At 45.3% G+C, this 24706-nt stretch overlaps 1 protein-coding gene across 1 annotated transcript in view; it reads right to left on the reverse strand.

Moving 5' to 3' along the window:
• PIR (pirin) overlaps positions 1–24706 on the reverse strand; it is a 397572-nt gene that overhangs the window by 47331 nt on the left and 325535 nt on the right. The window contains exon 6 of the mRNA XM_086934415.1: positions 4458–4524. Coding sequence (XP_086790541.1) covers positions 4458–4524 — 67 coding nt within the window. The remainder of the gene's footprint in view (positions 1–4457; positions 4525–24706) is intronic.

Genomic DNA, 24706 nt, shown 5'->3' on the forward strand with positions numbered 1-24706 from the left:
CTTTTGTGTCAGGGTATTAATTTACACGGAGCATGTGATGGCAATTCAAACAACCTTTCATGCCACCAGCTAGTCACACCTGCAACTCAGATAGAGCCCTTCTTTATGCAACTCGCAAACGGGAGTTACATTCTAAGAACGGATCACAGGTGCTGTGGCCTCGCGCCCGGACTAAGTTATCTAGTAGAAGTTACGTCCATGGTCAAATGTTGCATGCAAGCATTGTTTCCGAGCGGGCCTCCAGACACAGTGACTCCCCTCTGGCCTCGTCTGAATCTCTATTCTATACGAATTGATACATTAAGCAAAATGAAATCTGTGCTTTTACAGACAACAGTGCCTATAACGTCATCTAAAGAGACGTATGATCTTCTAGTCGCAAGGACGGCTACTGAGGTCCATGACCTTTTATCAACAAATTGCCCCGTGCATTTCGTACAAATGCTCGAGCAACTCTTTAACATGTCTAGTGCTACAAGCATCCCAGGCATATTTAAGACAGTCTTTACGGGACTGCTAACACCCTTCCAGGCAATTTTGGGAATCTTTCCTAATTTTGTGCACTCCATTTTTGGTGGTATTCCACTATTTTTGGGACTCATCGCAGGGATTCTATTTTTGACCATCCTGCTACGTTATGGCAAACCTCGGCTCAGACATAGCTCCCATGGGAATGGAAGAAACAATCCTAGCAATGCGCTACAGGGACAGGATAACTAACGTCCTCGGATTGGCCAGGCTGAGAGATCTAAACATGACCTGGTTCCTTTCATTCAGACCGATATGGCAAAATTGCATTTTACCTGTGCTACGGTGTATGCTTTGCGGCGAGGAATGCGTGTTGGACATCTGTCTTTCACTTCCATCAGCAGTACCAATGGACGTCGATACTTTGCTAAGTCCAATAACGGCTCACGCATTGTGTTGTCCCCAGCGGCTACCAATCCTGATGACGGCATTCGTGGAGACTCCTGTACTACAGCCAAGTGGTAACAGTGGAGCGAGTGACAAAAGCAACATCATCCAGGTACAACGTTCTGTGAGCATTGCTGATCCTGCCTTCGATGACAGCAATCATTCTCACACCTGCCAAGTTACAGCGCTATCTAATTTGGTTGAACTATCACCTGATTTTGTAGACCAATTCTTTGCGAGCCTGTCTGATACGATGTTCTCACCCACAGAGAAACAATAACTTTTTGAGAAGCTTTCCGACACACGGCGTTCCCATGAACTCTGAATTCGGCCTTCAGTTTTGATCAACAAAAAACTGCCAGGAGCTTTGGTAAACTGATTTTTCTTTGAATTGGACAATTTTTAATATTGACCCTTTCTCTTTTTGGCACGTACAATTCTTTGCTTAACGTAAAAACTATTCTTAGAGAACAGAAGCTTCACACTTCTATTTCTAAACACATCTAGAGACATAACAACATAACACCAGCCTCTAGCACACATGTTATTACAATGCATTTTTATGTGATGATTTATCTCGCATTTCTTCTGTCAGAGATACTTCATGTGTAATTTTTTATGCATAATCGTTCATTGATTTCATATGCAATAATTTTTTGAATGATTACTATGCTTTTAAAAAAAAAACGTACAGTACCTAAATTCCATGTATTACAAGTACGCCTATTTCGAATGCATTTATGTATTTTGGGGTGGGCTATGTTACACAATGTTACACATGCATCTAATTGCTTAGTTTTAGTAATTTTGATGGACATGAATTCGTGGAGTGGGTGTCATGTGCTTATCTAGGTTCCTGATCGATACTGTGACCTTATGCCCCTATTCGGCTATAAAGCCCTTTATTCCCTATATTGGCATAACCGTTCAAGTATGATTTTCTGTAAAGTCATCTCTGGCCTCACACGAGCAGAGCCACAGAGCCACATTCCAGCATGACTCTCTGCTACTTCCTTTGCGACCAATTAGTGCAATGACAGAGCAGCAGTCACTATCTGATATTCCTAGATAACACTCCGAGTTCTTCAACAAGATAAAAACTTAGCAAACCTGGAAATCCCCGCTTGCTATGTTTTGATTAGTAATAGAACTCTAATGAGCAACTGATAGCTGCCACTTCCTAGTGACATCTTTAATTGACGTCTTATGTCCAGCAAACTTGCGTCAAACCCGGCACCTGTCAGGTATAAATATTACCAACGTTGCCTTAAGCAATGTGAGCGAAGCTGTGAGCTGTGAGAGCGAAGCAAACTGCTGTTGAGCATTGTCTGTCGCTGCAGCCTGCTATCCTGTGGTGGTGAAGCTACTGATTACCATTATCGCCGCTACAGCGCGACCTATGGTGCAGTACGCTTGAGGAGCCGTGCAGCCGTCCTCTGCGAAGACATCCAGCCCAGCTGCCCGCGGACGCTGTCACCCCTCCTTCCTCCAGACGCGCTGAGAGAAGCCGCTGCCTTTCTCGTGCAGAGAAATCCAGTCCCGGCGCTTCCAGTTTACCCTCGCAGGTGACTGGGATATCGAGAGAGACCCCTGAAGGAGATACCAATCCTCCATCATTCTATTCAGAGGTATGGTGTTGACTAAACCCTTAGAAGAGAATTCTTGAAACAAACCTTGGCAAAACCAACTTAACTTAAGCTACTTACTTACTCCCCCTTCTCACGTGTTAGGCCTAGGTCAGGCACACTGGGGTAGGCTTAGTTAGAAGCACCAGTTGAGTATGTTAGCCTAATGTATATATGACTGTATATATGTTTTATTACTTTTAAACCATTGTATGGCTAAGAAACCATATCAATGCTTTTACAGTTCTATTTCGCTATTCTTATCTTACTGTACGTACTTTTTATAATAACAGTTATTGCAATTGTGGCAATACATTTCTCTTGTACGAGAAGAAAGACTGTTCAATAAATGTTAACCTTTATTGATACACGCCCGTCTCTCTATTCTCTACATACCGTGAAAGTAAACTGCACTAGACTGACTGAGTGAAATCTATGTCTATTGTTTCACACGACCCTAGAGATCGACTCTTGATCTGAGGAGCAAAGTTGTCATGTTGCACGGTTGTTGGAAAGCTGAATCCCTTCTTGTCTGTGCCAAGGAAGCTGATCACTTCCTATGCAGAGAAGAAAGTTTCCAGTGACCTCTGAGCTAGTTGGTAACACAACCCAATTAAGTTTAGCATAGTCAGTGGAGGCCTGGAATATAGCCAGTTCCACGTCGATACTACTGTTTATGTTATTCCAATGCGCAGGGCCTAGTGGGAAACTAGGAACTACACTACAACTTACTGGAGTTGGCCTTTAGACTGTTCCGCTGGAACCAGCCAAAGACCATATCCAGACAGTCCTGTATTCTCTCCCCATCAAATGGCTGGTCTTTAGCACATGTGAAAAGGAGTTGCGTGTCGTCGGCATAGGACATGATCTGGGCTCCGTAAGCCTCCACCGCAGCCGCCAGGGGGGACATAAAGATGTTGAACAATGTCGGGCTCAACACAGATCCCTGTGGAACCCCAACTCCCAATGGCGGCATCTCGGCGGAGCTCTGGGAAACCCAGACCGTCTGGCGGCGGCCCTCCAGAAAAGATGAAAACCATCTGAACACCGTTCCCCTTAGGCCGATGTCATGAAGCCTAGCGAGGAGCGCCTCATGGGGGACGGTGTCGAAGGCCGCCGACAGGTCCAACATGACTAGCATGGCCTTGCCACCCACATCCAAGGTCTCCCTGATGATCTCAGAGACCTCCACCAACGCCGTTTCCGTACTGAAGTTAGGACGGAACCCGGATTGGGATGGATGGAGCAAATTGTTAGATTCTAAAAAGCTCGACAAGACACCATGAACATGTTTCTCGGTGATCTTAGCCAGGGCCGGGAGCAGTGAAATTGGCCTATAATTGGCCAAGACCTAGGCATCAAGACCAGGCTTTTTCAGGAGGGGGATCACCATCGCCCTTTTCCAGGTGCGAGGGACACTCCCCTCCCTCAAGGAGGCATTGAGGATCGGGTTGACCAGGGGATTCACCACTGCCGCCATCCCGGCCAAAAATTTGGCGGGGCAGGGGTCAAGCGGGGAACCAGATTTGAGACTGGCCAGCAGAGCCCGGGACATATCACTGGAGACAGGTGGAAAGTCAGCCAGTACTGCCGTAGGCAGGGACGATGTTCCAAGTCCTGCCCCGAGGCCACAGCAGCCCTCCACAACGCTCTCCGAGAAGGAGGCCTGAATTGCCTTAATCTTGTCGGTGAAAAAAGTGGCAAGATCACATGCCCACGCATCCGAAGATACAGGCGGGGGAGAATAGGAGGAAGGGGCCGTGAACTCCTTCACAATCGTGCCCAGTGTATTAGTGTTTTGATGTTTGTTATCAGATTGGATAATAATTCCATAATCAGTGTCATGCTTCCAAAGCTGTCTCCCCTGAAACTACATTAAATGAAAGTCGAATTTTGTGGTTTAATAAAAATGCTTACCATGCTGCACAACGGGTTCTCCGATTGGCTCCCCAGCAATCAAGACAAAGTGGCATTTCTCAGGATCCTAAAATTAAGATGGGCAATATAAAAAATAAATTAGAAAATACAACTTCTGCGCTATAACAATTACGAAAGACATGCAAAATACAGGCCTATGTATGAAAGGGCGGTGCAGTTTCTTTTTCTTTAATACTTAAGAGCTTCTGCTGATGCTAAATCCTAAAATAACAGGTACAGCCAGAAAGCTTCATTCGTAAAAGAAATTAAATACGGTGTATTGAGCTGCTTATGATAATGGGCAACACTATGTTAGGCATCTGTTCTTTTATTGAGAGATCAAGGGTTTTTAATGATCCTGGTCTCCACGGGTGTACAAAAACCTTGCACTCGTCTTTTAAGAAAACACACCCACTAAAGTGTGTGTGTCAGTAATTCCACATATTCGAACCGAAGCTCCATACAATGGAGTGTTCTGTTTCCAAGACATATTGTCAGCGTTGTATGCACTTGTCTGCACAGTTTTCCACTTAATGCTTGGTCTGTACACAGAACAGTCACTTCTACAACTGGTACATGGCTCACTTCTACAACTGTGAGTAGGTGAAGAACAATTTCATTATACTGACTCTTTCCTTTAAGGAAAACCCTGGATTTGCTTTTAATAACGTAGGAGTTGCATACAAAATGTGGACCTGTTACCTAGAAAATGGGTACAGACCAACCACCCTTCAAGTCTAAGAACATCACAGTAGGCTGTTGACGAAGGGTAATAGAAGAACAATAAATTACTTTCATATCATACATTAAAACAACAAATAATTTTCTGAGTTAAAGAATAAGTAGAATAGTTGAACAGTTAATTCTCAGGATAAGTGAAAGGCAGGTGTGACTGGTGTACAATGGCGTAAGTGGTTATGAGAGACCGCCTGGTTTCATTCATGTGGCGCGTGTTGGGTGAAGGGTGAGTGAGAGGCGAGGCGAGGCAGAGAATGGTAGCCTAATATTTTGAGTCCTGGTGATGCTTAGAACATGTCAGTTGGCACCAGCAAATGCCATGAATCTCCAGTGTATGTGTGTGCGTGTCTGTGTGTGGTGAGTGCTTGCCAGGCATGGCCTTGTACTACTGGATGTGAAAGACTACATACCCGAGACACAGTTCAGAGCAAGGAACCAGAATTTGTTTGAATAATTTTTTAGGCTGAGTAAAAATCCAAACAGCATCTGCCTTCTTGCTCCGGCACCAACATTTTTGTCTGTGTCCCAGAAAGGAATCAGATACCCTCTGGATTGTTTCTTGGCTAAAAAAATATGGGGGCAGTGCCTGGCTCTTTGTTGGGTCACGGAAACTGCGCGTTCGTTCACAATGCTTGTCTTGGACAAAGAAGCACTGTGAAACGGAGGAGCCGTTTGAAACAATATTTCTAGCTTCCTCCAAGCCAGGTTCACTTCTTTTGTTGGGTGGGAATGAGTGCCGGAAGATCTGGGCTGCATCCTGCCCTTTCTCCCTCTTCTATCCCTCCCACCAACAAAAAAAACGCCAGGAGCTTAATCCTAGGATGGACCGCGGAGGGATTTTGGAATACCGCTCAGGTCCATCCGATATGTGCTTGTCGAGTGACACATATATCAATGAAGCAGCCCAAAAGCACGGATCTGGCATCCCTCGCTTGGCAGTTTGAAGGCTCAGAAGAGACCGGGCTCGGCACACTACCACTATATATATATATATAATTTTTGGTGTAATCGTGGATCTGAAAACTCATTTTGGATATATATATATATATATATATATATATATATATATATATATATATATATATATATATATATATATATATATATATATATATATATATATATATATATATATATATATATATATATATATATATTAAAATGTTATTTTTTGAAGCTGACGCCAGGCTGGGGGGGTGGGGTGGCGTAAAAATAAATTGTATATATATATATATATTATATATATTCTTTTTTCTAAGAGGGCGTCATATATATATTATATATATCCAATTTATTTTTACGCCCCCGCTACCTGGTGTCAGCTTTAAAAAAAAAACTTTTTGTTATTGGGCTGGTGGGTGGTAGTGTATATATATATATATATATTAATTAAAGATGGCGTCCTACTGACAGCTTCTTATGATGTACATGTTATGAGGGAAGCCATTGGGTTAAACTTACACTGGGCTACTGGTGTATGTTCAATTATGTGCACTTCTGAGGGACTATTGAGTTAACCAACATTGTTCCCTGTAGCATTTGGTGCCATACAGTAGGATGCTTTTGTATAGAAAACTTTAACTTTCCCTTTGGCCTCCAGCTTTGCATTTAAAGTGCTACAATAAGTCCAAACCATGCCCAGAAGAGAAATATCCTACAATACTGAGGTGGAACAATTGATTCCTAGCACACTGCAATACTTGTAGCCAGTCAACTGTGATCACAACCTTTTCGGTACTAAAAATGTGAGGGAATGAAGGAATACGGATTCGGTTGGAGGAAGGGAGAGGCTGTAAGATGGGACTAGAAAGGAGGGAAATAAGTAAACACCAGCCTGCTGAAAGTTGGAATGTGATTTAAAATAAAAACTCCACATGCTACATGTTGGCAGAAGGTGTCCATCATATGCTTTGTTTTTTGCCATATAGATAGTGATCATGTAGACCCATAGGTGTACATTTAGATTTTATCAGAGCGGGAGCTGTGCCATACAATGACAGAACTTCTTCAAGACTGGTGGTTCCCCCGCCTCCTTCAGATTTGGGCGATACACATAGCTTCTAAATCACTGCCTAAGCTAGCTACGCATTCAGAAACTGCAGACCCTCATAACGCTTGCACAGCTTGATACATGATGTCCTGACCTTAGTATCCCCAAATGGGTCATACACAACAAAGCTTGGACTCCTGAAACCCCAGAATGAATCCCTAGGAAAAGATGCTGAGCAATCATATCAAGTTATAGAATAATCCAAAGTAAACACTTACTCATATCAACGCCCAGATGGGCTCTCTGTTCCTCCTGTGTCTCACTGAATGTGGACAAGCTGGATGAATCTTACAAGATAAATCAGTGTCTGTGAACAGACTAGACTGTCATTAAATGCTCCCGGGAGCCATCTTGGACTTGGCAAGGGGAGACAATAGCCACCATTCCACAACAGTTACCCACAGGCATGCCTTAGCCAAAGAAACAAAAATGGGGCCATTATAAAGATTACACTTTACCATCTTAAATTATAGCTTATGTGTTGGACTTGGCCCTTAAGGCAGGTTCACCCCTAATCTTTTTGCTTTTAATCTGTGATATGCGTGGATGATTTTCTGGTCTGTGCGCACTTTTTCTCTGTGTCCCAGAGTAAAGTGCGTGCATGTAGTGAGGCTGGCCTGCTCTCCCATAGGGATGCATGGGGAATGTCTGTGTCCCTAGTAATTCCTGATGTGTGGGGAGTGCATGCTCGAGTTTGGTATGTGCGTGTTCGTGGGAATGCATGCTTTGCAATGGTGTATGTGCCATGTGTGTGTCATGAGTAGAAATGCCATTTCTAGGACTTGGCATATTTCTGTAAAATATGTCTGCAGTGTGATTGGCTGGAGCTGGCTGGTGAGCCTGGCTCCAGGAAGGCTGGATGGGTCTGCCCGGTGGTGAGTGTGAGATCAGCATGCTTGATGGCTTGGGAGGAGTGCACCTGGTCCCTGATGGGCCTGGACTTTCCCCAGACAATGCTGGCTCCACCCCCTGTAGTGCGACTGATGGCCCTAGCCCTGCCAGTGAATAGAGAGGGTGGTTGAGGTAAACAGAGTACTTCAGAACCAGCTGCGACTGGTTTTCCCCCACCCTGCACCCTGAGACAAAGGGGTTTTTCTGTATAAGAAGGGGCTGTGTCCCCATACAATTTGTCCTGTTCTTGGTTTTGCTTTGGACCTTGCCAGAGGGGGCTGCTGCTGCTGCAGGGGCCAAGAGGACCGCCACTTGGCTGTCTCCCTGCCTGGAGACCCAGTGTGCTGGCTCTGGCCCTGCCTTGCCCTCTGCCTGCCTCCAGACCCTGCTGGAGCTGTTCTTGTGCCTGGAGGCGCCCTGATCTGGATTTGTAGCACTAGGAGCGCTTTCTTTGTGCCCCAGCGCTTTGCTTGTATTTCTAGCGCCGAGCGCGCTTCTCCTGTGCACCCTGAGCGCTTGGGAGCGCTTTATCGATATTGCCGGTGCCCACCCGGCATTGGAACTGATTTGCCGATTTTTGAGGAGCGAGTGCCCACCTCGCTTTATCTTTTATTTTGAAGGCCGGTGCCACCCGGCATTGCCCCGTGTTGTTTTAATTGATTACGAGCCGGTGCCCACCCGGCATTGCCAAGGAATCACCGCCGCAGCCCAGGAGCCCCGAAAGCTGTTGCCGGGCCGCTGCCTTCCGCGACCCGGAAGTCCCGCCTCCTGACCCCCAGGGCCGCGCTGCCATTGGCGGCCCCGGCGGAAGTCAGGCGGGAAGAAGTCGAGACGAGGCCAGGCGGGAGACCGAGGACGTCTGCTCCCGTGTCTGCGAGGCTCCCGAGTGAGGTGAGGAGCCCCGCGCTGCTCCAGCAGCGAGACGCCCGGTGAGTGCCTGAAAGGAGGGAGAGGGGCCGCGGGACACATTGCCGGTGTCCGCCCCTCCCCCATAGCGCGACCTCGCGCTTGTAGCTGTTTAGGAGCCCCGAGGCTCCTGGGGGCAATTTAAGTTTCACGAGCCCTGAGAGGCTCCCGCCCAGTAGTTATTGTAGAGCCCCGTGGCTCTGAGGCGCCAGTTGCTTGTTGAGCCCCGAGGCTCTCCACGCCCACATCGAGTTAGAGCCCTGAGAGAGGCTCTGGGGGCATTTTCATTGATTTAGAGCGCGGAGCTCTATTTGCGCATTTTGTTTGGCAAGCCCCTGAGAGGCTCCTTGCCCACCTTTGTTCTTGAGCCCTCCTGGCTCCAACGTTGCTCAGTCCTATTTAACAACTGTCCAGCACTTAGTGGACAGTTGCCACGTTTAGGTTTGTGTTCTGTGCTGCCTGCACAGACCCCCTGACACTGAGACTCAGGGCATTCCGCCCCTTTCGAGGCCAGTTGGCCTGAGGGACACTTGAGTATTGTGCTTTGTGCACCCCACGCATTGTAATTTCTTGTTATGTAATTCTTGCGCATGTGTTCTAACCTGTACCTTTTCTAAAAGTGACCTGATTAGGTATTCTTATGGTTATCCCCTTTTGCTAAATGTGACCTGCATAGAGGATTGTTTATGTTTATTCCATTATGCTAAATGTGACCTGCATAGTAGATTGTTGATGGTTCATTTCATGTTAGGTTTCCTTCCCTTTGCTAAGAGTGAATAGCTTAGGTGTTGGTATTCCTTCCTTAGGTCCTAGTTACCTGCGTGATTTACCTACAGTGAGTTAGGGTTGCGTAGGAGGTCCTTACTTTTCCAGTGATTACTGGATGTGTGTTGCATTTATGATTTTGGTGCTACTCATTCTATGTTTACGACATAAGTGTATACCTACCAGTATTATTATCTAACAAGTGCCTACCCCTGACAGTGGTCCATGTGGCCCTGTCCTGTAAATAATTCCCCTTGTAAATTCTGCCAGTGCCCCTGGCACATTGTACAGTTTGCGTGTGTTATCTAATGTGTTTTGTTTATTATAATACAAAGGCTATTTTTTATATAACCTTGTGTGGAGTCTTTTCTTTGTGGTGGGCCTTGGGTGTTGTTGCTGGGGTGCGTGCGCAAATACTTAACTCATACCGCCTCCAAGTTTAGCCTAGACTGCTCGCGCCACGCTACCTAGAGGGCGAGTGGGGGTTGCCTTGGTGTGTGACTCCCCTGCCCTGACTTTAGAAATGGTGATCCCTGACTGACCTCGACGCGAGTCTTGGCCGGCCAGGGTCCCGTTTCTAACATTATGCCTGTGCTAGTCATATTGTACACACAAGTGAATACATACAAAGGTCACTTCGGGGAATCAGCACCACGTTACTAAGCTATTTAACTGGAGCAATGTGGAAAGGAGCAGAATCCCTGTTTATGAATATTCTCCAGGATCTAGCGATTACTATGATAAATAAACTACCCAGAAGTGGTGTAAACACTACTTCAGTTTCCACAGATTCATTATACAACTGCTTACTATTGAATTAAAATTGAACAATTGGATGTGAAAAAATGACTATTACTTATAAACTAAGGGAGTAGCTATGGCGACCAGACATAGCAAATTTCTATGTTGCTGAATTTGAGAAATACTGAGTCATCAATATGAGTAGTCCTTCCAAACAGAATATTGCAACTTGGAAGAGATACCGAAGACATGATTTGAGTTGGCTCTTAAGGAAACTCAGCATCCAAGGGGACTTCATCCCCCAGCCAACAGTGAGCAGAGAGGCGTGTTTGCACAGTGGTAGGACTTGTAGGAGAAATATTTTATTCTTAAGACTACTGGACAATATTAAAAACGTGTGTGTAGATACAATAATAGGTTAATTTTGACCGTGTGTATCTGTAGATAAGTGAAAGGTCTACATGTTTCAAACCGTATTGGAAATTACCGGTTTTTCGTCAGGACCAAAAAAGAGGAAATGGGTGGTCAGGGCACACTAATGCCCTGCCATACCTACAATCCTTTGTCTACCTGTTAACAAAATCTGTTACAGGGCGAAAAAGCTGTAACCCGGGTGTGGTTACGCTCAAAGTAAAAAAAGACTCCTAAATCAGGGTCATTAGGCTGCACGGGATTAGAGGGAAGGGTGGCCACTGTTGGAAAACATATTAGTTTTCAAGTGGTACGGTCAAGCGGTATACCTAGTTCGCCCCTCCATGCGCCCGCTACACACACGTTTTTAATATTGTCCAGTAGTCTTAAGAATAAAATATTTCTCCTACAAGTCATACCAGGACAATTTTTAACACACTTACTTTTTTCTTGCACTCATCATTCATATACCAGCTCCACTGTATTCCAGGTGTCGCAGCACACCTTGATGGCACTCGGCTGTCAAGGTGGACCCCGATGATGAAGCCTGTCACCGACTAGGTCGGTGAGTGAGGGGTTTATTAAACCAAAGAAGGACTTTCTTCTTTTTCCACTAGAAAACCATCCCAACAAAATCGCTCTTCGAGCCTTTTATGGTGGTACTCCTCTTTTTTGTTATATAGATTTGAATAACGCCACCAAAGAGTTTGGTGAAACAAAAAATGCATTTCCTATGGAAACTAGAGTCTAACTATAAAATATGTGTGTGTGTGAATATATATATATATATATATATATATATATATACATATATATATACACATATATATATATATATATATATATATATATATATATTACCTACGGCTGAATGGATTTGCACGAAACTTGGCAAAATTGTAGGGACTGTTCACCCGATGTGCCTTTGCTGGGTCTCAATATATGTGCTCCAGTGGATTTTGAGAAATTAACGTTTTAAAAAATTTATATATCTGTGACAGCGTCCCAGATAGCGCTCCAGATCGCGTACTTTTCGCGTCACGGAGCTTTGCGAAGCGATGCTGATTGGCTCTCCGGTGTCTGTCAACATTCTAAACAGTCCGGTGCGGCCGCCATCTTGTCTCTCGGTAGGATCGAGAGACAAGAAGAGGTGAAAAACGAAGGGGGAATTTAATGAAAGGGGGCTAGGTAGACCCCTCTTGACGCCCTAGGAATGATGTTGGGGTTATTAAAGGGTCCCGTGGGGCAAATAATAAAAATTTGATTTTTCGCGGTAGAAGCGCTTCTCGGTTCGCGAACCGGGTCGCAAACTGGTAGCGAAACGTGAATTCGCCATTTTGTGTTTCGATTTAATTAAATTACTAGGTATAAGGGGGTACGGGAGACGTATCCTGACCCCTTTTGTTTTCTGAGGGTGGCTGAGGAGGCTCATATATGTTGATACATGTCTTCCAGCGGCTGTGCGTGAGCGTTTTTTCTTTTTTTGCTGCGTGACGTCTGTTAACGTTCGATTCGATGGAAATCAGGAACTGTTGACCGCCATTTTGTCACTGCGAGTAAATATTTTGTTAAAAATAATTGTTATAAATTAATCCTTATTGATAAACATTGTCTGCGCCATCTTGTCTTTTTTGCAATGCCACACTTTTGTTGAGCACGGCAGCCATTTTAGATGCGTGAACGCGCCTCCCCAGGTGGAGGCTCGTCTGCTGTACTGGGGCGCCCCTTTACCATTTCAGTTGCCATTCTGCCCGCTTTTGCTACACTGTGCCTCATCCTCCATTCAGCTGTTTATCGCCCGCTCTGCCGGCTACAGCGTCTCGCTCACCATGTAGTTGAGTTGCGCCCACTCTTGCGGTGCAGCGATAGGCGGCTGCCACAGGACTCTTAAAATGGCGGACGGCTCTTCGGATTTGGGCCTGGTCCACTAAAATGGCCCTGGGACACCTTGGAACTTGGACGTCCCATGAGCCTTGAAGATTTTACAAAAGTCTTGGGGGCTCCCGACTCCTGCAGGCTTCCGGTGGGGAGCGGCTGCCATGATTGCTCGCGGAATGACCACGACGGAGCCACGAGATGGTGGTGCTCTCAGGCTGACGCCAGCTTCAGTCTGAAACATCTAGAAACAAGGTGGGGCTTTCATCGTTTGGGAAAAAAAAAATGTTTTAATCCAATGAAAAGTGTTATTTTTAGGTCATATGATCAAGCCTTCCATCATTAGGAAACCAAAAGTAAAATGAACCAATGAAAAGTTTTATAAAGAAGTCAAATGACCTGTTATGCTTACGTTACGCGCTGCTATAAAAAACGTAGAAAATCCGTTGGCACGTGAGGCGGCGTCAGTAGCGGACCAATGTGCGAATAGGCCGAAGGCAGCACAACGCGCCAAGATCCGGATGGCACCGAGGTGGTGTCCAGCAAGTTGCCGCACTGGTGTGGCCATCCTACAATGCTGCGCCGAAAGTCGGCATGGGGCGCCCCGTTGGCCTGTGAGGTCGCGTCAGTCAGTGGGGGCTGTTTGAGGATCTGACTGCATTGGAAAGCAATGTGATGCTGTGCGTCGCCCCCAAGATGGAGGCTCCTCGGCTGCAGTGGGACGCCCCTTGGTGTTTCACTCGCTATCCAGCTGAGTTGCGTCCGCACTTGCGGCTAGTGTAGGCCGAAGGAAGCACAACGCGCCGAGATCTGGATGGCACCGAGGTGTTGTCTAGCAAGTTGCCGCACTGGTGTGGCCATCCTACAATGCTGCGCCGAAAGTCGGCGTGGGGTGTCCCGTTGGCCTATGAGGTGGTGTCAGTAGCGGACCGATGTGTGAATAGGTCGGAAACAGCACAAGGCGCCAAGATCTGGATGGCACGGAGGTGGTGTCATAGTTGAGAGTTCTGAGCAGCGCTTGTAACACTGTCTGAAGCTTATTTGCACCTGCTGCAGCTTCACTATTGCCCTGGTGTGGCCAAAGATCGCCCATGACATAGGCAGCCGGCTCCCATGGTCCGGCGGAACTTTTTTCCTTTTCCTTTCTGCATCTTGTCCCACAATCCGTTTGACCTTTAGACACGACAAGGTCCCTGAATGTGTGCAGGGGGACGCTATTGATTGAATCAAAATGGCGGCTTCACACAAAGCTGACTCAAGCGTTGCTGGTGATGCTATACAGACAAAAAATGGTTTTCAGTTTGTACATTCTTCAGGATTTTTCCATCCAAGTCTGCTTGAGAGTGTGTAGAACAATGGCTTTAGATCTTGCCCTCCCCTCTTTTGACTGTTGGTTCTTGTTGCCTATCTCTTCTGTTGTCATTTAACTGAACCTTTTTTGACTGCCGAAAGGGGTTCTGGTCCGACCGCTGGTTGGTGGAGACATTTTGACTATATCCTGGACCTGCCCGGCCTCGCCCAAAATGGCGCCGGTATAAATGGGACTCGTAACTCCTTGTTGTGTACTTGTTGCACAACCTTGATATCACGAGATACGTATGCAGTTTTGAAGCACATGGCGGGCGGGAACGAGAATTGATTGAATATTTCGACATCCCTATTGATATTAAGTTCTGATGTGTTATTGATTACTGTACTATTGAAAGTTCGAATTAACGTCACCCATGGTACTTGCCCGCAAATGTATATCTAGATAATTTTATTGTAAGTGGCCCTGTCGTATTTTAATTACAAAATGTACGTCCATCGATACCGCAACTGTTAGACACCTTAGTTCTTGAAACCTAATGGCCCGCTCGTTGCGTTCCTCTACAGTGTAAATGTCTCCTCATCATATACGGTTCCAGTTAGCTCCGTGGCCGGCCCACGTGGTTATAGGCCCGTATTTGTATACTGACATTTTCACAATAAAGGTTTTTAAAACAAAACATGGTAGTAGTATTTACATTGGTAAAGTTTTTAATTTTAGTCACTGTTTTCGAATCAGTAAAAGGCAAGTGAAATAAAGCAGTCCAATTACATGACGGATAAAAGGTATAATACGCAGGAACGCAGTAAAGATAAATGGTCAAGGGCTGTTGTGTTTTTTACTCCTGCAACATAAAGTGATCGATAAGAATCTGATATTCAGGCATATCGGCGACTAAGACAGCAGGCCGAGCATCTTTTGCTCAACGGCTCCGTCATGGGACGAAGAAACGCCCTTTTTCTAGAAAAAGGAATATATTTTACTTGCAGGACAGTTGTAAATTTTCCGGGAAAATACATTAGCCTGGAACATTATAACATATATGTTTAAGAAAAAATAATGTTCGAAAGCAATAAAAAGCGTAATTTTTAAGTCATATGACCAAGCCTTTCATCATTAGAATAACAAAAGTAAAATGAACCAATGAAAAGTTTTATTAACAAGTCACATGACCTGTTATGCTTACGTTACGCGCTGCGCCCCGGATCCCTTCCGGGAATCTGCACTTCGCGCATTGGAGTACTTCCGGGTGCGCTAACGCGGCGTGTCATATAACGCATTACGCGACAACGTAGGTCCAGAATATAGTCAAAATGTCTCCACCAACCAGCGGTCGGAACACAACCCCTTTCAGCAGTCTAAAAAATTCTGTTAAATGACAACAGAAGGGACAGGCAACAAGAACCATCAGTCAAAGAGGGGAGGGCAAGTTCTTCCCTACCGGGTCACGTTGGGGCGCTACCGGAACTGATCGAATTGGTAGTCTACAGTGTTTCTGGATGTTTCAGACTGAAGCTGGCGTTAGCATGAGAGCACCACCATCTCGTATCTCAGTTGTGGCCATTCCACGAGCAATCATGGCAGCCGCTCCCCACCAGAAGCCTGCGGGAGTCGGGGGCCCCCAAGACTTTTGTAGAATCTTCAAGGCTCAGTGGACGCTTTCGAGAATGGGGCCCAAGCCCTAGCAGACAAGCGTCCGAGTTCCAAGGTGTCCCATGGCCATTTTATTGGACCACGCCCAAATCTGAAGAGGCGGCCGCCATTTTGAGAGTCCTGTGGCAGCCGCCTATAGCTGCATCGCAAGAGCGGGAGCAACTCAACTACATGGTGAGCGAGATGCTGTAGTCGCAAGAGCGGGCGGTAAACAGCTGAATGGCGGAAGAGGCACAGTGTAGCAAAAGCGGGCGGAATTGCAACTGAAACGGTAAAGGGGCGCCCCACTACAGCGTGTCTTCAGGTCAAACGGATTGTGGGATAAGGTCCAGAATGGAAGAGTCATCAAAAGGCAAAAAGTTCCGCCGGACCCCGGGAGCCGGCAGCCTATGTCGGGGGCGATCTTAGGCCATGCCAGGGCAACACGACTTGGGGAGGGGGCAGAAGTCAAGCGCACCCTCCCAGTCCGCGCCACCACACCGTATGTTGAAAATCTGAAGCCATCGTTCTACAAACTCTCAACCAGCCTTGGATGAAAAATCTTGAAGAACGTACAAACTGAAAACCAGTTTTTGTTTGCATAGCATCAGCAGCAACGCTTGCTATCAGAGTGCATGAGTTTCATGCTTGATCGATTGAGCTAGCCGGATCAGGCAACAAAAAGTATAAAATAGTTATGTAAATAGTTATTTAATAAAATGTTTTACCCTGTTACTTTGCTGGTGTGTTGTATATATTTATAATATTTGCATAGAGTTTATCGTTATTTTGGGTGGGGTGGGTGGCGGAGCCGAGCTGTCTTGCAGCCATCATGGTGTGGAGCTCAGTTCATCTCACTAGTTTCGTATTTCTCATGAAGGGTTGTTCCTAATGTTTCTATTTTAGCGAGGTCAAAAAGAGATCCCATTAGTGGCCTACTGATTTTGCTTGATTATAATTTTTTTTTTTACACGATTTTTCATTATCTGCAAAGACTAAACAGAGTATTGCGGCTTTGTGCTTGTTAGTAAATAGAGAATGAACCAAAGAGAATAAATTCTAAAATAGTAAATGCTTGGATAACAATCAATCAAATGGAGAGACAAGCAGGCACGACGGATTACAACGGGGGCAAAGGCCTGCGTTAACTACCCTTCACTATCTGCAAAGAGAGAGTACTTCTAAGAGAAAAGAGGGGGGGGGCAGCGTTCAAAGCACATCAGCGTGCATAAATACGAAAATGTTTTTACCTATCACGTACTTGACATTTGACAGCTTTTGATATTTGCTATTAAAAACCATTGAAATTCACTGAAAAAAACATAGGTTTTAGCCCATATATAGTTAGGGATTAGCATTTACAAAACCTTTATTTACTCGCAAAAAAACATAGAAATTCGCATATATAGTTAGATGCAATAACTATATATCGCGCACCCGCAATCCACTGCTGATCATGTCACACATTACATCATTCATGACATGGTCAGTGACATCACTGATGACATCACTGATGACATCTCAAATGACATCACTGATGACATCACTGATGACATCTCAAATGACATCACTGATGACATCAATGATGACATCTTAAATGACATCACTGATGACATCACTGATGACATCTCATTTGACATTACTGATCACATCACTGATGACATCATTCATGTGATTATACGATGAACCACTTCAGACTCGGATATAACCTTAGATACACTCAGTGTAAACAGACACTCACAGACTGTCACTCATTCATGGAGTTATTCACACACCTAGTCAGTCATGCAAAGAATCAATCACACCTCCATTTCCTCAACTATACAGTTATACACACCTTACTTATTCAAACATATACTAACACATATTTACTCTCTTATACAATCCCTGAAACAAATTCACAAAGATCCATACAGCCACTCACACATTCACTGGCTCTTATGCACAGTTATTTATATATGTCAACTCTCACATGTACTGTGTTTTACATATGTACTTACTTTGACATGTAGCACTGAGATATCCATTTACTCACCAATACACTCATGCACACAGTCAACCGCCCATACAGCTGTTTCCACATGCACTTTTGAACCCATACATCTAGTGAATCAACTGCTCACACATCTATGCACAGAGTCAGACACCTCCCAGCCACCCACACACACACTCAGTCTCCCATACAAATACTTGGGCAACCAATCAATAACCCATATAGTTACTCATATAGCTACTGATCAACACATGCAGCAGTTTACAGAACAACAGACATAATGATGCACAAATTAAGACAGTTTAGTCACTAACCCATGCCCTCAGTGAGACACATTTAATCACTCACTCATACAGTCAGTCATGCACCTACTAAATCCTTCATCCAGACACTTAAACATCCACTCATTCTTCAATATGTAAGACATATTTTAACTTTACAGAAACATACAGTCACTGGATGTTGTCATCAGTGATGTCATTTGAGATGTCATCAGTGATGGCATCAGTGATGTCACTGACCATTTCATGAATGATGTAATATGTGACATGATCAGCAGTGGATTGCGGGTGCGCGATATATAGTTATTGCATCTAACTATATATGCGAATTTCTATGGTTTTGTGCGAGTAAATTAAGGTTTTGTAAATGCTAATCCCTAACTATATATGGGCTAAAACTTATGGTTTTTTCAGTGAATATATATATATATATATATATATATATATATATATATATATATATATATATATATTCACTGAAAAAACCATAGGTTTTAGCCCATATATAGTTAGGGATTAGCATTTACAAAACCTTAATTTATATATGTATATATATATATATATATATATATACACACACACACACACACACATATCTATATATGTATTCATTTTACATGTTCACCAGTAGCTAGCTTGCACTCAGGGCGGGTGCCTCCGTTATGTGGCAGTGAGACTATGATGTCTGCATTTCTGGCATCCAACAGGACAAACCACGGAGCACTAAATGGATGAAATTTTGTGATTTTATTGCCAGTAAATGAGTTTCAGCTTTCGCTTTTCTCAATACCAGTAAAAAGCCCATGAGCATCCCAACCGTGCTTTTAAATTCAACAATCACACTCCCATTGGTTGCTTGAAACTCATAGAAGAAAAGGGACTGCTGTTGTTCTTTTTGATAACAAATGTCTATGGCAGCAATTTCAGAGTATCTCTCTTTTCATAATACCCAATGGCAACGTGAGCGCTGAGTTCCTTTCCCATACTGCATTCATTGACACCGATAAAAACATCATGCCATGTATAAGTATTCCACGCCTCTCATGTTTGTTGTTCAATGCCACATAGATATAAAAATTGTAGGCAGTTCCATTTAATCATATTTCATGATTCCTCACATTGGCAATAGGAGCCTGTCCCAAGATGTTCCATAAGTCATCAGCAAATCAAAATGGAGAGAGAGGACTAGATAAGCCAGTCCGGATCCCCTGGTTTATATGTAGTATCAAGAAAGGACTAGCTTAGTTGTGTTTTGGGAGACTCAGTGTGTACGTATGTCGGCAAACCAATTGGTTTGGTTGTGAAGCCCTCACCCACCAACCTAGTTGGTGGCATGCTTCATCATCGGGCCCACCACAGTGACACCGAATGTGTCCCGGGTGTGCTTCGACTCCAGATTACTGAGGAGCTGGTATACTTGCTGAGTGTGCTGTGTTGGGGGGGTGAAAGTGATTTAAAAGCTATGCAGTGGGTCCCAGTTCCCGAGGGTATATGGATAACTTTAATGTCTGGGCCCCTGCTAGCAGATAAAAAGGCAATCGGACGTAATGGAGTGAGTTATGGGCTCCCACGTCCTATGTGGTCTACATGTTTCAGCCAGGCCTTTTATTTACATCTGGCTTTCCTCAGGACCAATGAGTATGTGTGGGTGAAAAAATAAATTATATTAAGTGATAAGTGTTGTTTATAAAAATGTCGCACTCGCTAAGGTGCTATACGTGTATAGAGGGGGATTCCCTCTGCTTTAACTTGCTATTTGCTGTTAAAGCTTCCTGGGTCACCTGGCAGGGGGAGAGGACCGGAATTGCCGGTCTGCGTGCTCCTTGAACCTATCGTCCTGCTGCGGTGTCCCGAGTCCATAAGTCATGACATAATTACAACTTTCCCGATAAGAGCAAGTGTTTCTTTTAGGTTATTCTGTAATCTGTTAGGATTGCTCTGCATCTTTTCCAAGTTAGGGAAGTCCCTCACCATACCCTCCAAATATGCATAGAGACAGAGCTGTGCTTGGTGATTCCCAACTAAAACAACACGCTCAATCCGCGGTACTTTCTGTGATAATCAAACTCAAATTTAGTATGGGCACCTTACTGCATGTATTGCACACGGTGTAAGGAATGAATAGATACTGTTTCTCAACTAGTAAAACATACACATTACGTGGTACTTTCTGTGGCATACACACTTTTATGTAGAATGGGCACCTTGCTCCATGTTGTTACACTGAGGTGCATAATGGATAAATAGATACTGTTCCCTAACACACCTGAGAGGACTTTCTTGGAATATATTACAGGAGGTGTCTCCAACCAGTAGCTCGTGAACTACCAGTAACTTTCCAGCTACCTGCGAGTAGCTATCCTGTGTGCAGGGCAGCCTACTAATATAGAAGCTTTTGCTTGGTTGAATTATTATATGTATATTACAATTAGAAAGCATGTTATCAAGATGAAAACGTGTCTATTTTGTGAACTTATAAGCTAATGTTTTGCAAAAAATAGTTATTGAGATGGGAAGTGTGAGGGAGTTCCCAGACTTAACCCTATGAATGGCCAAACAAATACAACGTGGATCCTTTACCCGTACGGGGATGAAGACATCACGGGACTCGCACAGCTAATGAAAGGCTCTCCCCTCCTCCCGCAGAATACCAGAAGTGACCTGGATGTGGTCCATCGTTGGGAAGGTGGGACCGACATGGCAGGAAAAGGGGCATAGGGAAGGGGTGGGACAGTGTAAGGAGCGGAGGGAAGGTGCAAGAGGCAGTAGTAAGGTGTAAGGGGCGGCGGGAAGGTGCAAGAGGCGATAGGAAGGTGGAAGGGGTGGTGGTTAACGAACCGGGTACATCGCTGTCGTAGGTCAGAACGTGACCCTTTTATATACCAAGGCCTTTCTCCATTAAAGCCGCCTGTAAGCTGTGCTCTCCCGCAAATGCCCAGTAAACTGTGCTCTCCCGCAAATGCCCTGTAAGCTGTGCTCTTCCGCAAATACCCTCACCACTTTCTAAAATCAGTAGAAGAAAAGCCCCCACCTCACACCACTTCTTTTTCTTTCCCCTCCCTCTACATGGTTTGGTGACAGTGTCATATTCCCTCGGCGCCCCTTTGTGACCACTGCTCTCTTTTTGTTTCGAGGTGACTCGTGGACCCGGGCAGCCCACCTGAAACACGCAATAGGTTTTGAAGACCAACTGGGAAAGGAGCTGCCAAACTACTCCACCAACGCGCTAAGAAGAACTCTGATGTCGTTCCACACACCCCTGGACTCCCTTCTATTTACGCCTACTGAACACAGACTGTTTACTTCTCCCTACAACTGTGTCTTTACTTTAATAAAAACGCTCACTATTGACGACATACGGCCTCCTCGCTTCTGCTTCCGACCATCCCTTCGACATTTGGTGTCAGAAGTGGGATCGGAGGAAATGGAGGCCGTAGTTGAAAAAAATGGCAGAGGGAAGCCCTACATAAGACTATTACTGGCCAAGGACAAACCCAAGAAGCCGCCTTAGGAAAATTAGCAGAGACTTTAGGACAGCCTAGAGGTTACACTGCCCCCCCACCCCCCTCAGTAGTAGTAAAAAAATATGTACAAGGAGAGGATACCGATTTTTTTCTGGCTAACTTTGAAAGGATGGCCTGAGCTGCCCAATGGCCCAAAGATAGATGGGGTCAGTACCTTGGACCTCTTCTGAGTGGGGCCCTGCAAGCGGCCTATCAAGCCCTGAATCCCCTCGGAACCACACCATACTCTGACATTAAGCTGTGTGTCCTTGAAAGAATGTGGATAGACAAAGAGACATACCGGATGCGTCTCAGACATATTAAAGAAGGCCCTCAAGAAAATCCTCGGGCCCCTTTTTATCGCATACGAGACGCTGCGGATCGTTGGTTAAAACCATTAACCACTTCCAAGGAAGCCATCCTTGAAAAGATTTACCTTGAGCAATTTCTTACGTCCTTACATCCCCTGATCCAAAGGTGGGTCAGGCAACACACCGATTTAACCCTGGATAAGGCTGTAGAGGTAGCAGCATCTTATTTCAGGGACCAAGAATTGCAAAAAGAGAAAGACGAAGGTTCATGGAAACAGCCTAACCACCCCTCCGTTAGACCACCACGACCACCCCTATACCCAAAGAAAACAGATACTGTAACCCTGATACCTACTTCCCCACCAATCGTTCCTAGACCTACTGCTCCCCTAGGACCCCAATGCTTCCATTGTGGAGCCTTTGGACATATAGCTAGGATGTGTCCACAAAAAGAAGAAACCATGGAGGTCGGATAAACACGGGTCCTATACTGTGGTCAGGGCACCGAACCTCGGCCATTCCGTCGATAAGTAGCGATAAACAGAGAACCAAGATAACTCCTAGTGGATACAGGAAGTAAACAAACCCTCATGCGACCCCAAGTTATCTCTGGAGGACCACCACCTCCCACAGGAATGGTAAACATACAATGTATTCACGGGGACAGTAAATCGTACCCCATGACAGATGTATCCATACAGCACCGGACATCCCAGAGTCCCATAAAAATTTAAGTCGGTCGTCTTCCACATCTACCAGAACCCATGATACTAGGAACTGACTATCCCCACTTAAACAACTTGTTGGATGATCAAGATATGGAAGAAAAAGAATGGAGAGAAGAAGCACCCTTCTTCTCAGAACCCCATCCTGATTGGGAACCAGGAAAAGATAGAAAAAGTAAACAACAAAAACGAGGAGAGAAAAAGAAAGGAAAACCTGTTCTACTTACAAGTCCAGACCCCTCTCTATGGGAACACAATAGGAACTTTCGCTCAGCTCAAAGGGAGGACAGTACCCTACAAGAAGCATGGAAACAAGCCCGTGAACACGAAGACCCACTCCACGTAGGTCCCCAGTTCTTCATGAACAAAGGGTTGTTGTACCGCAAGGGTGGGAAACCCTTCCCTCCCAGCTTCTAATCCCAGTACCCTTTCGGGAAAAAAGTCCTATACTTGGCCCATAGTCACTTATTAGGAGGACATTTTGGTTTGGAGAAAACAGAGAAAGCCATACTAGAGAGATTTTATTGGCCAGGGATTTATCACCAAGTCAGGAAGTACTGTAGAGAGTGTGCAGTGTGTCAAAAAACCAGTCACGCACTTCCACCCCGTGTACCACTAAGACTGCTACCTGTAATTGACGTCCCTTTCTCAAGGGTAGGAATGGACATCATAGGCACCTTTTACCCTCCCGTAGTGTGTGTTGCTATGTGCTTGTTCTAGTGGATTATGCCACAAGATTTCCAGAAGCTGTAGCTTTGCGACAACCCAATACTACTCAGGTCGCCAAAGCCATGATCAATATCTTTGCACGAGTGGGGATTCCAAAAGAAAGTTTGACTGACTAGGGTACTCCCTTCACCTCCCGACTCATGAAACAGGTATGTCAACAACTGCATATCAAACAAATCCGCACCGCAGCCTACCAGACTGATGGGTTGGTGGAACATTAGAATTCCACCTTAAAAACCACCCTAAGAAAGTTACTAAATCTCGAATCACGCAAATCGGAAGACATGCTTCCTCTAGCCCTTTTTGCTATTAGGTGTACCCAACAAAAAAGTCTGGGCTAGTCCCCTTTTGAATTGTTATATGGAAGGCCTCCACGTACCCTCGTACCCTCATGGATATGGCCATTGAAGAGTGGGAAGAGGAAACTGACACTTCTAAACCCCTGTTGGATTATGTTACCATCCTAAAATCACAATTGAACCAAGTAAGAGAGATTGTATGAGCTAACCTTGAACAATCTAGAACAATCTCAAACAGCCCAGAAGAAACAGTATGATAAGTCTGTGAGAAGTTGGCCCGATATGCAGCGTTCGCTATTCTAGCGACCACTATGTATCGTTCCAAACGACCCTTATGGTGATTGGTTGTAAGTCAACCTTAGACCAGCTATCCTAGTAGCGTGGATACGAGCAGTCTTCGGGCTAAACTCTAGAGGGCGTGTTAAGCCAGCTGTAATACCATCACATACCCCTTGAACACCAAGTGAAAGGACACCACACAAGTGTTATGAAAATAAACAGTATATTTATTAAGAATCACAACAGCCCTGTACTCTTTATGAGGACAGGGTACTAAGCACAGAACCAAAGCTCTTAGAAAATACTTCAAGTGCACAATTAAAAACAAGTGCCCGAGGGCACGGAAAGTTTAGTGGTCTCGGGCGGACCCGATAAGGCAAGTCGGAAGCGAGGGACTCGGGACCCTAGAGTAAAGAGGCTATGCAGGCACCGAAATGCCGAAGTTACCTAGCCACGAGGGCTGCGGCTGCACAAGTCTTACAGGCGTCGGGGGTCTTCGCTGACGAGCCAGGAGCCGGAAGAAAAGAAGTTGCTGGCCGGCGACCAGTGATGAATAGTTCGTAGAGATCCAAGCCTGGATCAGAGATCGATGATACCTGAAAGCAGAGGGGACCAAGTTCGTACTACTAGCCAGTAGTCAGAGGGTACCAGGAAGGCACCGGATGGCCGTCACCTCGACTAGGTGAGTGGGCGACGTTAGGCTCTGCAGTCTCCCGGACCAGGAGGCGTTGTCGGCGACCAGGATGGAGGTGCGAGCTGTCCCACGAAGGTTGATGCTGTCGGCGTAGCTGGGCCCAGGATTGGGGCAACG

The sequence above is a fragment of the Lissotriton vulgaris genome, chromosome 8, assembly GCF_964263255.1.
Source record: "Lissotriton vulgaris chromosome 8, aLisVul1.2, whole genome shotgun sequence".
NCBI lineage: Eukaryota > Metazoa > Chordata > Amphibia > Caudata > Salamandridae > Lissotriton > Lissotriton vulgaris.